A 16,418-nucleotide genomic window follows, 5' to 3' on the forward strand; every position below is an offset into this window, starting at 1 on the left:
TAAGTAGGTTCCACACTGTCAGCATGGAGCCCGACATGGGACTCAAACCCACAAACCATGACATCATGACCTGAGTGGAAATCAAGAGTCAGATGCTCAACAGACAGAGCCACCCAGACACCCCTCAAGTGACAATTTAAAGACTAAAGTTCTAGTGTTCAGGGCATTCTACACCCCCATGGGTGTCTTGAAATGATGACATCTGTTATGTTATCATGACGTCAGGCTAGTGGACAATTGTCTACAAAAGTCCAAAATTGCATACCATTTAGTTGAATGAAAGACCTTCTTACTTTCCATGGAAGAAATAGCATTGTGTATGCTGCAGACTGAATTGTATCCCTGCCTGCTCCCACCCCTACCAAATTTCTATGCTGAAGCCTAACATCTAATCTGGAGTTAGGGTCTGTAGGAGGTAAATAGGGTTAAATGACGTCAAAAAGATGGTGGCCTTATAAGAAGCAGCTTTGCCTTGTAAAGACACAGCCAGAGGGCAGCCATCTGCAAGCCGGAAAGAAAACTCTCACCACAACTCCTGATCTTGAATTTCCCAGGCTTTAGGACTGCACGTACTCTCTGTTGTGTAAGCCCGTCCATCTATGATGTGTTGTCATGACAACGTGAACAGACTCTGAAGTATGTGGTAGACATCCATCGATTTGTTTTTCTTCTATCTTGCATCTCTATTGCTCTATATAGCTCTATAATTACATACTTTAAAAACAGAATAAATACAATTATATGCATTTTGAGAAATGAAACAATGCCTTCCTTTTTCATTGCATTATTCTCCTAAATTCTAATAAATGATTATTGAAAACCACGCAACATGCCAGGTACTTTTTAGATGCTTGGAATTTATGGGGAGAACAGAAGGAAATGAAGTCTCAAAGATGGCGATATGGCAGACCCATATGCTAATAGAAGACAGAGAAGAAAATCACTAATTACTGTACAAGAGGAACGTGCCACCTGTGTGTGTTTCCCTGACCAGTCTCATCACGGCACCTCAGCACGTGGTACAGGGCCTGGCACAAAGTGAGCACTCAGGAAAGGTTTGCTGAGATGTTGAAGGAATGCAAGAGAGAGCATTATGGCTTGAGGAGGCTTCTAAGAGGAAAGCACACTTGGTAGGGCCTGAGCTGTTTCAACCCAGTATTGGGTTGGCTGTGGGAATTCATGTAAATTATGTTTGTTGATATCTTAAACGACAATTAGTTTGGCAGAATATGGTAAGTTTTACCTATACAGAGGCCACTGGTCCTGTGAAAAGTGAAAAATCATGGAGAATTTTCACAATATCAGAATATTTATAGTCAAAGTGGCCTTTGTCAATCCTTCCCATTGTTCTTGACTAATATAGAAAACTCTGCTGTGGTTATATCCTGGCCACAGAGGGCTACATGTATACAGCTAACATTTTCTTTGACCAGTTAAAGACTGAGAGAATATGTCTCCCCACTCTAATTGGTGCCCCCACCCAACTCCCTGAAGACAAGCCCGTCAGCCTTGCTGCCTGCTCTTTGGGAGATCTTGCCTAACAGGCCTCACTGGGGATATAAGTGTATTGAGTGATTTTCTGTTCACAGTGACTCTCGTATTTCACTCATTATTCAGTCAATTAAAAGGACAATGAAATCTGTCACATAAAGGCCAACTATAATAAAGAAAACCTAACTATTTTTTAAATGTTTATTTATTTTTGAGAAAGAAAGCAAGTTAGGGAGGGACAGAGAGAGAGGGAGTGAGACAGAGAATTCCAAGCAGACTCTGAGCTGTCAGCACAAAGCCGAACACAGGGCTCAAACTCACAAACCATGAGATCGTGACCTAAACTGAAGTCAGACACTCAACCAAGTGAGCCACTCAGGTGCCCCAAGGAAACCTATTAAGACTGGTAGCTTGTTGAGGCTCCTAGGTGGTTCAGTTGGTTAAGTGTCTGCCTTTGGCTCAGGTCTTGGTTTCCGAGTACCTGAGTTCAAGCCCCACATCGATCTGCCCTGAAAGTGTGGAGCCTGCTTGGAATTTCTCTCTCTCCCTCCCACCCCCCCCCCAAAAAAAAGACTGGTAATTTGCTGGATAACCTCTCCTATTCTCTTCTATGCCTGTTTACCACAGGATTATGTAAACTTGGGTTCCCTGCAAGTGAAGCTCATGAGTGTGGAGAGCAAGAAAATGCCCATTCATTTTCAAGAGACGGAAACTCCAGTCAAATTCTGTGAAGATGTCAAGGGCCCAGAAAGCTACATCACATACAGAATGATGAAGTCTTTTCTCTAAGACTAAAAGCTGCAAAGTAAAAATAACTTTTCCTTGTGAATTTTCATTGGGAGCAGAGGTATATCACTTGCCCATTTTATTTACACTTTGGTCCTTTATTAAACCAGCTGTTATTTCTAAAGGTCATAATGACATTTAAAATCAAAGCTCTAAGTATTCAGCTGTTCATTTATCTGCATGGCATGAGTGACAAAAATGAAAGTACACTTTATATTTCCATATCCAAGTATTCAGAAGCATGATAATGGGCCCAAGATGGTTTCTGAGTCTCCTTACCACTTAAAAACTGCTGATTAATCTATCATTCCAATATGAAATAGTTCAATTAGAAATTTTCTAAGACAAATTTAGAAGTTTGGATAGCACTGATTTCAACTCTTTCCCTCTGAGGGTGCCAGTCAGAATTCAAGACTATTTTTCTCTTATCTAACACTACTTACAATAAATATAAAACACTTTGGAAACAAATAGACTTAAGGGTGATAATTTATTATATAAAAATATTCCACCAAGGGGCGCCTGGGTGACTCAGCTGGTTAAGTGTTTGACTCTTGATCTTGACCTAGGTCATGATCTCAAAAGTCCTGCTTCATATTCTCTTTCTCCCTCTCTCTCTGCCTCTCCCCCACTCATGCACACAGGCCTGTCTCTCTCTCTCTCAAAATAAATAAACTTAAAAAAAATTCCACCAAGAGTGAGATCCCTCTTCTCTCAGCTCTATTAAGTCTAAACTGCTGAGTCCCTGTTCAAGACCATTACCACTTCCCTCTCATGGGTGCCACAAGCCAAGGACAGAGATCGTGCCTGAAGTTGACATCAACACTTTATTTTAAAGCTACATTTACTTATAAGGCTTTTACAAGGAATATCTTTTAAATATAAGGCCAAAGATAAAGAGAAAATCAACAAAGCAAAACTCTGATTCTTTGAAGGGTTCATTGAAACTGATAACCCCTAGTAAGACTAATCAGACAGAAAACAGGAAACAAATGAAAAAGGAAACACTGCTACAATGTTACCAATATTATGAAAAATACCATGAGAGGAAATTAAGGGAAAAAACTTTTCCCTGTAAAATTGACAACTTCAATTAAATGGAAGCGTTTCTTGAAAGACATTTCTGAAAAACAGGAAGAAATAAAAATTCTGAATAGCCTTCAAGCGATAAAAAAGATCTAATCTATACTTAAAATTTTCCCAAGAGGAAAATTTCAAACCTAGATGGCTTACTTTACTGGTGAATTTTTCCAAATATTTCAAAAAGATTTAATAGCAAACATACACAAACTCTTTCAGAGAATGGAGAGAAAAAACACATCCAAATCATTCTATGAGGCCAATATAATTCTAATACCAAAACCTGGCATCATTACAAGAAAAGAGAATTACAGGCCAATATCTCTCAGGAATATAGATGCAAGATCCTGACAAAATATTAGCTTATTGCATTTAGTCATATATATTTCATGAATAAAGAATGCAAGGTTGGTTTAACGTTCAGAAATTAGAGTGTGAACACAAATAGAACCAGTGGATTATATCAGTGTCAATATCCTGCTTGTGATACTGTACTATAATTTTCAAAAATTATATTATTGTGGGAAACTGGGTTATGAGTACATGCGATCTATTCATATTATTTTTTAAAGTTTTAAATTAATTAATTAATTAATTTAAAGAGAGCACAAGCAGGGAAGAGGCAGAGAGAGAGAATCCCAAGCAGTCTCTGTGCTGTCAGTGCAGAGCCTGATGTGGGGTTCAATCCCACAAACCACAAGATCATGACCTGAGCCAAAATCAAGTGTTGGATGCTCAACTAACTGAGTCACCCAGCACCCCGTATTATTTTGTACAATTGTATGTGAATTTATGTCTTAAAATTTTAAAATCAAGGAAAAGTTTTTAAAAAATAAAAATCAACGGTATAATGAATGGGACATAGGAGGTAATTCATATGATCATCTCAATAGGTGCGATATTTGATAACATTCAATACTATGAAAAAAGTTATAATAGTATAATAAAACTCTCAGCAAACCAGGCATTTCTAAAAAACACTCTAGCTAATTTTAGTAGTGAAATATTAAACATTTTCCCACTGAGGTCAGGAACAAGACACACATGTTCACTCTCATACTTCTATTCAGCAGTGTTTAACGCAACTGGAGGTTGTAGCCAGTTCAGTGATGCCAAAAGAAATTAAAAGCACAGACATTATAAAGGAAGAAGCAACCTATCTTCCTTACAGATATCAGGTTTCTGTAAGTAGATAATCCCATCTACAAACTACTAGAATTTATAAGTGAATTTAGCAAAGTCACAGGACACAAGGTCAATAAAGATCCATTGTATTTCTTTATACCAGCAGCAAATTGAGAGTCAAATCATTTATGACATCAAAAACATCAAAATAAAGAAATGTGTCTAATGAAATATTAGCAAAACTTTGTTGAAGACTGGAGACCATTGTTGAGGGAAATTCAGTACTTACATAAATGGGGAATAGAGACCAATACCACCATAATGCACTGGAAGCTTCAAAAGAGTTAAGATGTGAGTTCTTGCTGTATCTGTAGACTCAGTGCAACCTCAACAAAAATCCCAGCTGATAGTTTCTAACATTATCATGGAAATCTATAGCATAGACAAAAGACCTATGATAGTCAAGACAATCTTTAAGAAAATAAAGTTGGAGAACTTATTATCAAATTGCAAGACTTTTTTTTTGAAAAAAGGTTTAGTTACTTATTTTGAGAGAGAGAGAGAAAGAGAGAGGAAGTGAAAGCAGGGGATGGACAGAGAGAGAGAGGGAGAAAATCCCAAGCAGGCTCCCTGCAGGCAGCACAGAGACTGACATAGGGCTCAAACTCACAAACAATGAGATCATGCATGACCTGAGCTGAAATCAAGAGTCAGACGCTCAATGGACTGAGCCACCCAGGTGCCCTAAATTGTAAGACTTTTAATATTTCAGTAATTAAGACAGTGTGGTATTGGCCCAAGGATAAAGAATAGTCCAATGGAACAGAATAAAGAATCTAGAAACCAACCCGCAAAATCGCTTAATTTCTGACAAACATGTCATTATAAGTTGGGGAGAAAGGAGTTCTTTTCAATAAAAAAGTGAAGCTCAGGCGACTGTATAGCTATATGGGGAAAAAAATGAACCTTGACACCTACATCATACCGTACACAAAAATCAAAGTGGATCAGAGACCTAAATATGGAAGGTAAAACAATTCAGGTAGGAAACAAAATATCTCATGCTCCCCTTTATAGACACAATAGATCTGATAATCAAGCCTATTCTTGAATTAAAATCAATATCTGGTTGGCTGGTAAATGTGTATTTGGCAGTTTTCCAGATGCCCCTTCCCTCAAGCCTACTGCTTTCTATATCATCTACCTCTTTTGGGGAGAAAGGGCCTTAAAAATCACCAATCATAAATTGATGTTGAATTTCATGAAAATTAATATCTCTTTTCACTAAAAGATACCATTAAGAGTCAAAAGGCAGGGCACCTGGGTGGCTCAGTTGGTTAAGCAGCTAACTTTGGCTCAGGTCATGAACTCACAGTTAGTGAGTTTGAGCCCACATCAGGCTCTGTGCTGACAGCTCAGATTTGGATTCTGTGTGTGTGTGTGTCTCTCTCTCTGCCCCCCTCCCCCTACTCACACTCTGTCTCTCTCAAAAATAAATATCATTTTTAAAAAAAGAGTCAAAAGGCAAGTCACATACTGGGAAAATCTATTTTCTATATATATTTTTTAAGAAATATCTAGAATATATAAAGAACTTTTACAAATGAGTAGGAAAAAAGACAACCATTTTAGGAAACAAACATAAAAAAAGAAGATTGGTATTATTAGTCTGGAAAAGGCAAATTAAAACCATTAGATACAACTATACACTCACTAGTTGTATTTAGTGGGTGGCCAAAATTAAAAGTTAAAAATAGTAAACATTGACAAGGACACAGAGCACTTGAACTGACATATAATTGTTGGTGGGACCATAAATTGGCACAAATACTTTGGAATATGTTTGGCAGTATTTCAGTAAAGCCGCACATATATAAATGTCATGATCCACCAGTTCCACTCTTGGCTTAATATGGAATAGAAATGAGTGGTTATGGGGCACCTGGGTGACTCGGTTGATAATCTGATGTCAGCTCATCTTATGACCAAGGTCATGGGATGGAGCCCACGTCAGGCTCTGCACTGAGCATGGATTCTGCTTAAGATTCTTTCTCTCTCTCTCTCTCCCTTGCCCCTCTCTTCTGTTCAAGTGTTCTCTCTCTCTCTCTGAAACAAAAACATTTTGAAAAAATTTAAAAAAAAGGAAATGAGTGCTTCTGTTTAGAAGACATGGATAAGAATATTACCAGCAACTTTATTGATAGTAACCAAAAATTTGAAACAACCCTAATGACTATCAGCAGAACGTGTAAATAGTGACTGATATGTATGTATCAATATGTATCAATCTATTTATAGGCTTACAATGGAATAGTAAACAGCAACAAAAAAGAATAAACAACTACCAAATGTAACTACATAGATCAATCCTATACACAAAAGATTGAGTAAAAGAAGGCAGACACAAAAGAGGACATATGGTATGATTCCATGATTCCATGTATGCAAAACAGGACAAGCACACTAACCTTACTGACAGAAGTCAGAATTGTGGTTACTTTTGTGGTAGGGAATGCCTAGTATGGTGCGGGAAGGAGTTTTCTGGTAATCCTGATCTGAGTGAATTGCACGGGTGGTTCACTTTATGAACATTAAGCAGGACACTTAAGATTTGTATACCTGACTGATATATTTTATACTTTAAAAAGTTACCCCCCTGATGGGCATTGAGGAGGGACTTGTTGGGATGAGAACTGGGTGTTGTATGTAAGCAATGAATCATGGGAATCTATTCCTGGAAACCAAGACCACACTGTATACACTGTATGTTAGCTAACTTGACAAATTATATTAAAAAAAAAGTTAACCCCCCTATCACGACCAAAATGTCCCTCAAATACCCATCTTCCAATCCATTCCATAAGTGACAATGTGGACAGGTCATGCTATGTCTTTCAGTGTGAACGGAAGCAACAGTGTTTCCGGACGGGAAAGCAGAATACTTTGTTAGGATGGTCTTTCAAAGGTCAACAGAAGCAGAAATGTCCTTGGAAAAGTTAGTAACAATATGCACTAGATTTGCCAATTTTCTTTTTAAGAAAGAAAGGTAAACATTTTATAGATAAGATTTATCTTTACTTTTCTCAGAAAGGGGGGGATAAACTTACTGTCTCCTGGGACAAATCAAAGAGCTTCCAGTAAACCCACAAAGACGGACTATGTGACAGAGCATTGGTTTCAGTAGGTCAGCAGAAATTGACATTGTTTTTCTCTCACTCTTGGAAAGTTCAGACCATGAGATTATGAAAACAAGCCAGGCATAACATGGTAGGATTCCAGCATTAATTTGTTAGCTGTGGCAATTTTTACTTCACAATGTGAATTTGAATCTGAAGAAAATATCAAATGGCTTAAAGTCTTGTTTGCTGCCAAGAAGATGTCAGAGTAGAAAAGGCATCCTTTGAAAAAGGAAAGGGAAGAATGTTCTTTCCTTCTGTTAGTATCATTTCTTGTGTTTAGAATTTGCAGAATAGCACTATCTGTAAAAAAAAAAAAAAAAAAGATAGTTTTTGGGTTGTGTTTTTAACAACCCAAACTGTAAAATTGTAGGGTGGTGACTTTTTTAGATGATGACATTCCAAAGCAAATCTCAAAAGAAGTGGCCATACCACAGTGAACTTCCTCCAAACATCCCTCATTCAATTAAGCGTTAATCAAACAGGCCCTTGAGCCAGGCACTGTGTTTAAGACATTAGTGAGACAAAATGAAATTGCCCCTTTCTTCAAGATGCTAACGGTCCAGTAAGAGCCCCATGGGTCAGCGAGACCTCCTTGGGCTGCCGCGAACAGCTTTTACTCTTCGTACCAGCAGCAAAGGAGGAAGCAAGAGAGGTGGGAGAAAACAGGACAAGATATTCTGGATGTGGGGGGTGGTTGTATTTAACTTACAACATTCTATTTTTAGCACCTTTAGTAATAACTTTGGAAAATAAATTTGACTGTAGGAGATTCTTATGCTTTTCAGAATAACCAAGCATGTGAGTATTATATGTGGCTATTCAAGATTTGAGGGGCAAAAGGGTAGAGACTGCAACAGTCACTTTAGCTTCAGGCTGAAAAATTGCTTTTTTGGGGCCAGGAATTAGATAAACTTGAAGAAATTAAGGAGATGTAAAGAGATGAGGTAGAGTATGGGGAAACACATTTTGTGGAGTCAGGCTGGCTACCTTGAATCTTGAGCAGTCATTTAATCTCTTTTAAGTCTGGTTGCCACGACAGCATTAGGTTAATCTAATTTTCATAGGGCAGGATTATTTTAAGGATTAAAAGAGCACCTGTAGCCTGCACATACTAGACATGCAGGACATGGCCATTGAAATAATGACTGGCATTTAACGATCATCTCTGGCAGTGAGGCCCAAGTCGTGTGGTTGTCACTGCAGAGCATTCAGTACGGTCTAGAGAGTCCCTGGGTCCCTTCTATCAGATGCCACGAAGCGCGGACCCGTCTCCAATGGTAGCAGTATGAAGGGGTTCATTCTGTCCTGGGGTGGCTGGGGAGGACTCGGACGCTGCCTGGTGTGAGGGCTCCAAGAGGCCACACCCAGCATCTGCTGATCAACAGCAGGCAGTAGGGACCAGTAGTAAACCCCCTTCCAAAATTTTCAGGAGTGTGGGGGAGGCAGGGCGTGGCACTGCGGGCCAGTGGTTAACATTTGTGTTTCTTTTTGAATCTTCTAGCCAGACACTAGAGCCATTCAGGGCACAAGGAGGCCAGGGGATTTTTGTGGCAATAAAGGGCTGTTTGTTAAAGGCCCACTTGATCCTTCCTTGTTTTACTAGAGCTCAACACAACAGTTTCTCTGTATTTTTCTTGGAGTAAAACTGGCTTTTGCACTAGACGCAAGGAAATGTGCTCTCAAAGCAACAGAGGCTTTCTAAATATTAGTGACTTTAACTCGATTAAGTATTTCCATTTCCTATTCCTGTGACTTTATAAGGCTCAAGTTCCCTGAAAGGCTCCTTTTGGACTGTGACTCTTTTGGTTGGTTGTTTTAGGTCATTCTGTTCGCAGGATCTGAGTGTTAAAAATCCTCAAATGCTTTTTTAAAGATTCTTCACACAGAAATGTTTTCAGATTCCCAACAGAGTGAATGAGTTTGAAAGGGACCGCAGATTCAGATACTCTCACAGATTCTTAGTAAAAGGTTTTGTCAGCATTTCCTTCCTCAAGCTCACTGACCTCCTGCCTTCTTGGGTTAGGGCCATCTTTTTGTATAGTCTCAGCTATAAAAATATGCTAGGCCTTGCAACATTTCCCTGCTTAGAGGAATGAAAATTAACTATGCTGCATTCCCCTCTGAATGGCTAGCCGAGGCCAGTGAGGCATTTTTACCTAAAAGTCCTCAGACTCCAAATCTGGGGCTCTGACCTCATTTGAGGTTCTGGCACAAGTGTGCAATGCACTTCAGATCTTTGATGTTCTTTGTTACATTTCACTTTTGCATCAGTTTCTTCTAGCCACTTAAAAAAGTGACTTCTGTGATTTTTGTGCTATAGGTGTAAAACTGCCAACATGGAATACTGCTGGGCCTGAAATTTGGTGGGAAGATACACATTTTCAACATGTCTTGTAACACACATGAGCAGTTTGGACTTGCTTCTTTTTCATTTTTTTTTTCATTTTTAAGCATTAAATATATTTGATTTCTTTGAAATATTTCAATTCTAAAACTATAAATTATGGGTTTTTTTTTTTTTTTTAGTATATCTCAGATCTAAACTTACAGTATGTGACATGGGAGGGATTTAAAGTCACTGATAAGAAAAAGGCTCAAGAAATTAGCAATTCTTTTCATAGAAACTGAAGGACTGGTGACAGTTCTCCTTTGCCCCCTTACGCTATAATAATGCATTGACTTCGCTGTTAGCTGAGTCCACGGTCATCTAAATTTAAGACTTGTTTCCCAGCCTCCCTTGCAGCCACATGACAAAGTTCTGGTCAATGGAATGTAAGAAATTGTAGACAATTCCTTTCCCTTTCTCCCCACTTTCTCTATCCTGCTGCTTGGGGTGGGGTTATGCTGCTCAGCCACAGAGAATTAGGAGACAGAAGAAGCTCCTTAAGGACTATGGAAGCGCAAATAGGCACCTACCAGTGTGGTGAGCAAAGCTGCTATGCCAGATCACACTTTTACGTGAAAAAATAAACTTGTCTTGTTAGAACCATTGTATGAATTTTCTGTTATACACAAGCCAAATCTAGTCTTAATAGAGACTAGCTTGAATATTTGCCTCACAAGAAGTCAATGTTTCCAATAGTAAAACATAGCCTCTTCTACTAAATAAGACTTATTCTCTGTTACAAAGAAAGAAAAAAAAAGGAGGGGGGCTCAAATGACTTTAGAAAGTATTCTGCTTTATCTGAGGCATCTAAAACCACTGACCTAAGTATACTTAGATGTGTGGGGCTGGCTGTTTTAAAAAATGTGTTCTGTCACATCAGACTCAGGAATTACCTCCGCTGCCTCTAAACAAAGGACTCCTGCTTATGTGAGGACATGTGGAGTTAGAGGCTCTGGGTTTTGCTTTGGAATCACGTCAGGGGAACCTCCAGCCGGGCTCTGGGCTGACATCAGCACAATGCAAACAGGACATGACATTTTTTTTTAATTTTTTAAATGTTTTATTTTTGATACAGAGAAAGAGCATGAGAGGGGGAGGGGCGGAGAGAGGAGACACAGAACCGGAAGCAGTCTCCAGGCTCTGAGCTAGCTGTCAGGACAAAGCCTGACACGGGGCTCAAACCCACGAACGTGAAGTCTGACCTGAGCTGAAGTCGGAGGCTTAACCGACTGAGCCACCTGGGCGCCCCAAGAGTGACATTTAAAAAGGCTCTTAAAAATAGCAAACACTTAAACACACTTATTATATGCACTTTACATATATTGACCTAATTGATCCTTCTTATAATCCTATGTAGTGGGTCCAGAATTATTCTCACTTTACAGATGAAGAAATAGGCAGAGGGAAATTTAATAAATTTCCCAAAGTTCCCCAGCTAGTAAGAGACAGAGTCAGGATCTGGACACAGATGTTTTGCCTCCAGAATCTAGGCTCATGACCATAAGAGCCTTGATTCATAATAGCCTTGACCATAAGTTATTCTGAATCCCAACAAGTGTACTGAAACTCTATGACATGTAAAGATGTTCTAAATGCCCCAACTTACTAACTCATTAACTACAAACAACAGTCATATGAGGTAGGCATTATTATGCCATTTTACAGAGAAAGAACATGAAGCATGGACAGATACAGAAGTTGCTCAAACTAGGATTTAAAATGCCAGCATGGCTGCAGAGCCCACACTTACCACCACGCTGCACTGTCTCATCAAGCAGTAGATGCCTCACTCAATGACAGAAATACTCTCTGAAGGGAAGAATGCTCTTCAAAGACAAAAACTATGCAAATTGTCTTCTGTATATGTTCATATTCCAGGCTCTCCATTTGTTTTTCTTTCATCACTTACCCCATCTCATCTCCAGTCCAATAGCCACTCAGCATTTCCATTCCTCCCATTGATTCTGCAAACTATCTCACAATGCTACTAGTACGTTTTTTTTTTTTTTCACTAAAGTATTTGGTGTGATGATTTGATATATATATTCTTTGGGAAGGGATACCTCCCATAGTTATATACACATCCATCCAACACCTCACATACTTACTTTTTTGGGAGTGGCAGGGGGAGAACATTTAAGTTCATTCTCACAGCAGATTTCTATTATATGATACAGTGTTATCAACTATAGTCATCATGTTATACTTAGATCCTCAGACCTCATTTTTTTCTTTTATAACTTAAACTTTGCACCTTTTTACCAATCTATTTCCCCCACCCTCCGGCCTCTGGCAACCAATTTTCTATTTCTATTATTCTGACTTTTTTCTTTTCAGAATCCACATGTGAGACCATGCAGTGTTAGTTTTTGTCTGGCTTATTTCACTTGGCATAATCCTGCCAGGTACATCCATGTTGTGATAAATGACAATAATTTCCCTTGTATTTAAGAATAAGTAATCAATATTCCACTGTGTGTGTGTATACATATATACATATTACAATTTTTTAAAAACCAATTCATCTGCTGATGGACACTTAGGTTATTTCCATACCTTGGCTATAGTGAATAATACTTCAGTGAATATGAGAGTAAGGTCTAACTACAAGATGATGATTTTGTTCCCTACAGATATACACCCAGGTGTTAGATTGCTGGATCCTAGGATAGCTCTATTTTTAATTTCTTGAAGAAACTCCATCCTATTTCCCGTCATGGCCATACTAGTTTACATTCCCATCAATGGCAGACAGGGTTCCCTCCTCCACATTTTCACCAGCATGTTATTATTTGTCTTTTTGAAAATAGTTAATCTTCATCTCTGTTCTCTTCCTGGCCTCCATTAATGCTTTACTGTCGATCCCTTAGTAATGGAGATATTCTCTGGGATTTATCACTGAACTTGACCTTATTCCAGTTTCTCACACAGTTATTTCTTTGATAATCTCAACCACCCTTCCCCAGATATATGGTGCTGATTAAAACCATCTTATTAAATAGTCCATCTTCTCTTCACTCCAGATCCCTTATTACTGGGAGTTTTATGGAGACTTCTGACAGCGTGGTCTTGCTGGTGACCAGCCCTCCCTCTGAAGGTATCTATGAGCCCACCAAGAGTTGCCTCAGTAGAACAAAAGACACCTCTGACACCCAGAAAATTCCAAGAGATTTAGTAATTTTGTGTCAGGAACTAGGGACTAGGGCCAAAGGCCAATTAAAACGAGAGATGCTCCTAGTGCTCTTACCACTTACATCATAAGGGCTTTAGGGGCTGTGCGAGGGGTAGGGAAGAGACTTATATTTTCTATCACTTCCTATTATCCTATTATATCATTTCTTTTAAGCCAGAATGACATCAGTTTAACCTTTTTAAGATGAAGTATACCATCAATCTTTCATTTCTACTTTGGACCCACTTGTGATGTAAATTCTATCACAAATTATTAAGTTCCACACTATCAGTGTAGTGGTTGTAAAAGATCAGCTACGAACAACAGGTGTTATGAACACCAAACAGTGGGCACAGCTATCTTTGCCTGGTTTCTTGTCATCTCTGTCTTTCCCCTCCTACTGCAGTGCCTCTGCCTGCCCACTCCAGGCTCTTACATAATAACACAGAAGGGGAAAAGCTTTTCAGTTCCTGCCCTACATCAGGACAAAAGTGAGCAGAAACATAGATTTCATTTTGCGCCTTTTAAGATGACCCTAAGCTAGCTGGCAGTGCCAGTGTGGTGTGCCTGAGGCTTCCATGTGAAGTGTTCCTGAAAGGCCAAGGAAATCAGCTGTAAGTACGGCACTAGTGCAGGTGGCATGGAGGCCAGGTCCAGGTGGGGAGTCTACTTCTCTGTTGATACTTTCTCCCTACTGTCCCACTTGAGGGTCAAGGGCACAATAAACCCATGCTTGTTTGAGGGTACAAGACAGACGCCAAATGCCCAGCCTCAAGGGAGACAGGCAGGGTGCCTGACTGTGGAAGGCTCAGAGAGGGCTAAGGTTAGCTCTCCAGGTGATTCTCACAAAGCAATTTATTTCAAAACCAACCTTAAAATAATTTTTTTTGGGGGGGGGGCGCTTGAATGGCTTAGATGTTGAACATTCCTGATTTCAGCTCAAGTCATACCAGGGTCATAGGATGGAGCCCTGCCTTGGGCTCTATGCTGAATGTGGAACCTCCTTAACATTCTCTCTCCCAAGAGGATCTCTTGCACTGCTGGTGGGAATGCAAACTGGTGCAGCCACTCTGGAAAACAGTATGGAGGTTCCTCAAAAAATTAAAAATAAACTACTCTATGACCCAGCAATTGCTCTACTAAGTATTTATTCAAGGGAGACAGGTGTGTTGTTTCTAAGAGGCACATGTACCCCAATGTTTATAGCAGCACTATCAACAACAGCCAAAGTACGGGAAGAGCCCAAATGCCCATCAACAGATAAATGGATAAAAACGTGGTATGTGTATACATATATATGTACATTATATATATATATATATATATAATTACTCAGAAATCAAAAAGAATGAAATCTTGCCATTTGCGACTACATGGATGGAACAAGAGGATTTTATGCTACATGAAATTAGAGAAAGATAAAGAACATATGACTTCACTCACATGAGGACTTTAACATACAAAACAGATGAACATAAGGGAAGGGAAGCAAAAATAATACAGAAACAGGAAGAAGGACAAAACATAAAAGACTCTTAAATACAGAGAATAAATAGAGGGTTGCTGGAGGGGTGGAGGGAGGGGGGTTGGCTAAAGGGGTAAGGAATCTACTCCTGAAATCCTTGTTGCATTATATGCTAACTTGGATGCAAATTAAAAAGTAAAAATTATAACAAAAATGCACGGAATGTGATAAGCACTATTGATTTGTTGAATCATTTTATATACCTGAAACCAATATAACACTGTATGCTAACTATACTTCCATAAAAATAAGATTGTAATATACATATAATAAACATATATATTTGTATATATACAAAATATGTATTAGTTGCCAAAAAAAACCTCTCTCCCCCTTTTTGCCCCTGCCCCACTCATGCATGCACATGCATACTCTCCAAAAAAATTACTTTTTGTAGCAGATAAAGAACTATTCTATGGTTTTTAGGTAGGCTCCATGTCCAATGTGGGGCTTGAACTCATGACCCTGAGATGAAGAGTCTCTTGCTTTACCAACTGAGCCAGCCAGGTGCCCAAATGGAAGAGCTATTTAAACATTTTTAAAATTTCTTTTACTATATTTGAAAAGGAAGGAGGGAGGGAAGGAGGGAGAGAAAGTGCGAGCAGGGGAGGGGCAGAGAGAGAGAGAGAGAGAGAGAGAGAGAGACAGACAGACACATAATGTGAAGCAGGCTCCAGGCTTGGAGTTGTCAAACAAAGAGCCTGATGCGGGGCTCAAACTTGTCAATAGCGATATCATGACCTGAGCTGAAGTCAGATACTTAACCGAAGGAGCCACCCAGGCACCCCTGGAAGACCTATTTTAAATAAGAACTTTTTGGGAAACAAAACTTTCCCTTCCCCTTTCTCTCCTAGCTGTCTGCCTACCATCAGTGTAACCTACTACTCTGCCTCAAGATGGTTGTACCTGCTCCCTCCACCATACCATGGAAAGAACCTTACACAACTTCTGACAATGTGGGAGTAGTTTCACATACAGCTTAAGAACTAAACTTGTATGCTTCTTCAATGACAAATGGGACATTTACTAAATGCTTACACCAAAATTAGACTAGAAATACTAGCTAAAGACTGAGAAAACACTTCTAATTGGGGACATACCAAAATGGATGATACTGCAGCCTTTCCATTCAGTGCCTATTCAGACAGCAGAATTCCAAGTGAGTCAGACCCATGGAAGGCAGCAAGTAGGGCTAAACAAAGAACTAAGCTACTTGTGCAGGCCACTGATGGAAGCTGTGAAGCCATCTTCTCTGCAAAAGTCAGTTCATCTGGCTGTATGCTGTGGCCTCTCCACACACCCTGTGACCCAGCCACCGCTGCACACACGCCAGCCACACTCGTCCTGAGTGCCCATCAACACTGGGAATTCTCAGAATCTGGAAACATGTTTGTCGCAGATGAACAAGAAATTATTCAGTTCAAGGAGAAACTTATCCCATAAAGGCCTATTTTTGTTCGTTTGTGGAGAAATAAAAAATTCCTAGTCCAACATAAGGCCTTTTCCTAAATATGGCCTCTCATAATCACTGGTTAAGAAAAAAATAGCTCTAAAAATGTGCATGGGTGCCTCAGTTAAGCATCAGACTTTTTTTTTTGGTTTTGGTTTTGTTATTCAGGACTTTTATTTTTTTTTTTAATGTTTTATTTATTTTTTACAGAGAGAGAGACAGAG

At 39.3% G+C, this 16,418-nt stretch overlaps 1 protein-coding gene across 6 annotated transcripts in view; it reads left to right on the plus strand.

The window, feature by feature from the left end:
* Positions 1-2,748, plus strand: part of CCDC83 (coiled-coil domain containing 83) — a 47,104-nt gene extending 44,356 nt beyond the window's left edge. For 5 of the 6 annotated variants that reach the window (XM_029914870.1, XM_029914873.1, XM_029914871.1 and 2 more), the window contains one exon: positions 2,119-2,748. In XM_029914870.1, coding sequence (XP_029770730.1) covers positions 2,119-2,280 — 162 coding nt within the window. In that variant the 3' untranslated portion in view covers positions 2,281-2,748. Of the gene's footprint in view, positions 1-554; positions 753-2,118 lie in introns of those variants that run through there. The other variant, XM_029914875.1, reaches the window with a different exon arrangement.
* The last annotated feature ends 13,670 nt before the right edge of the window (positions 2,749-16,418 follow it).

The sequence above is a fragment of the Suricata suricatta genome, chromosome 11, assembly GCF_006229205.1.
Source record: "Suricata suricatta isolate VVHF042 chromosome 11, meerkat_22Aug2017_6uvM2_HiC, whole genome shotgun sequence".
NCBI lineage: Eukaryota > Metazoa > Chordata > Mammalia > Carnivora > Herpestidae > Suricata > Suricata suricatta.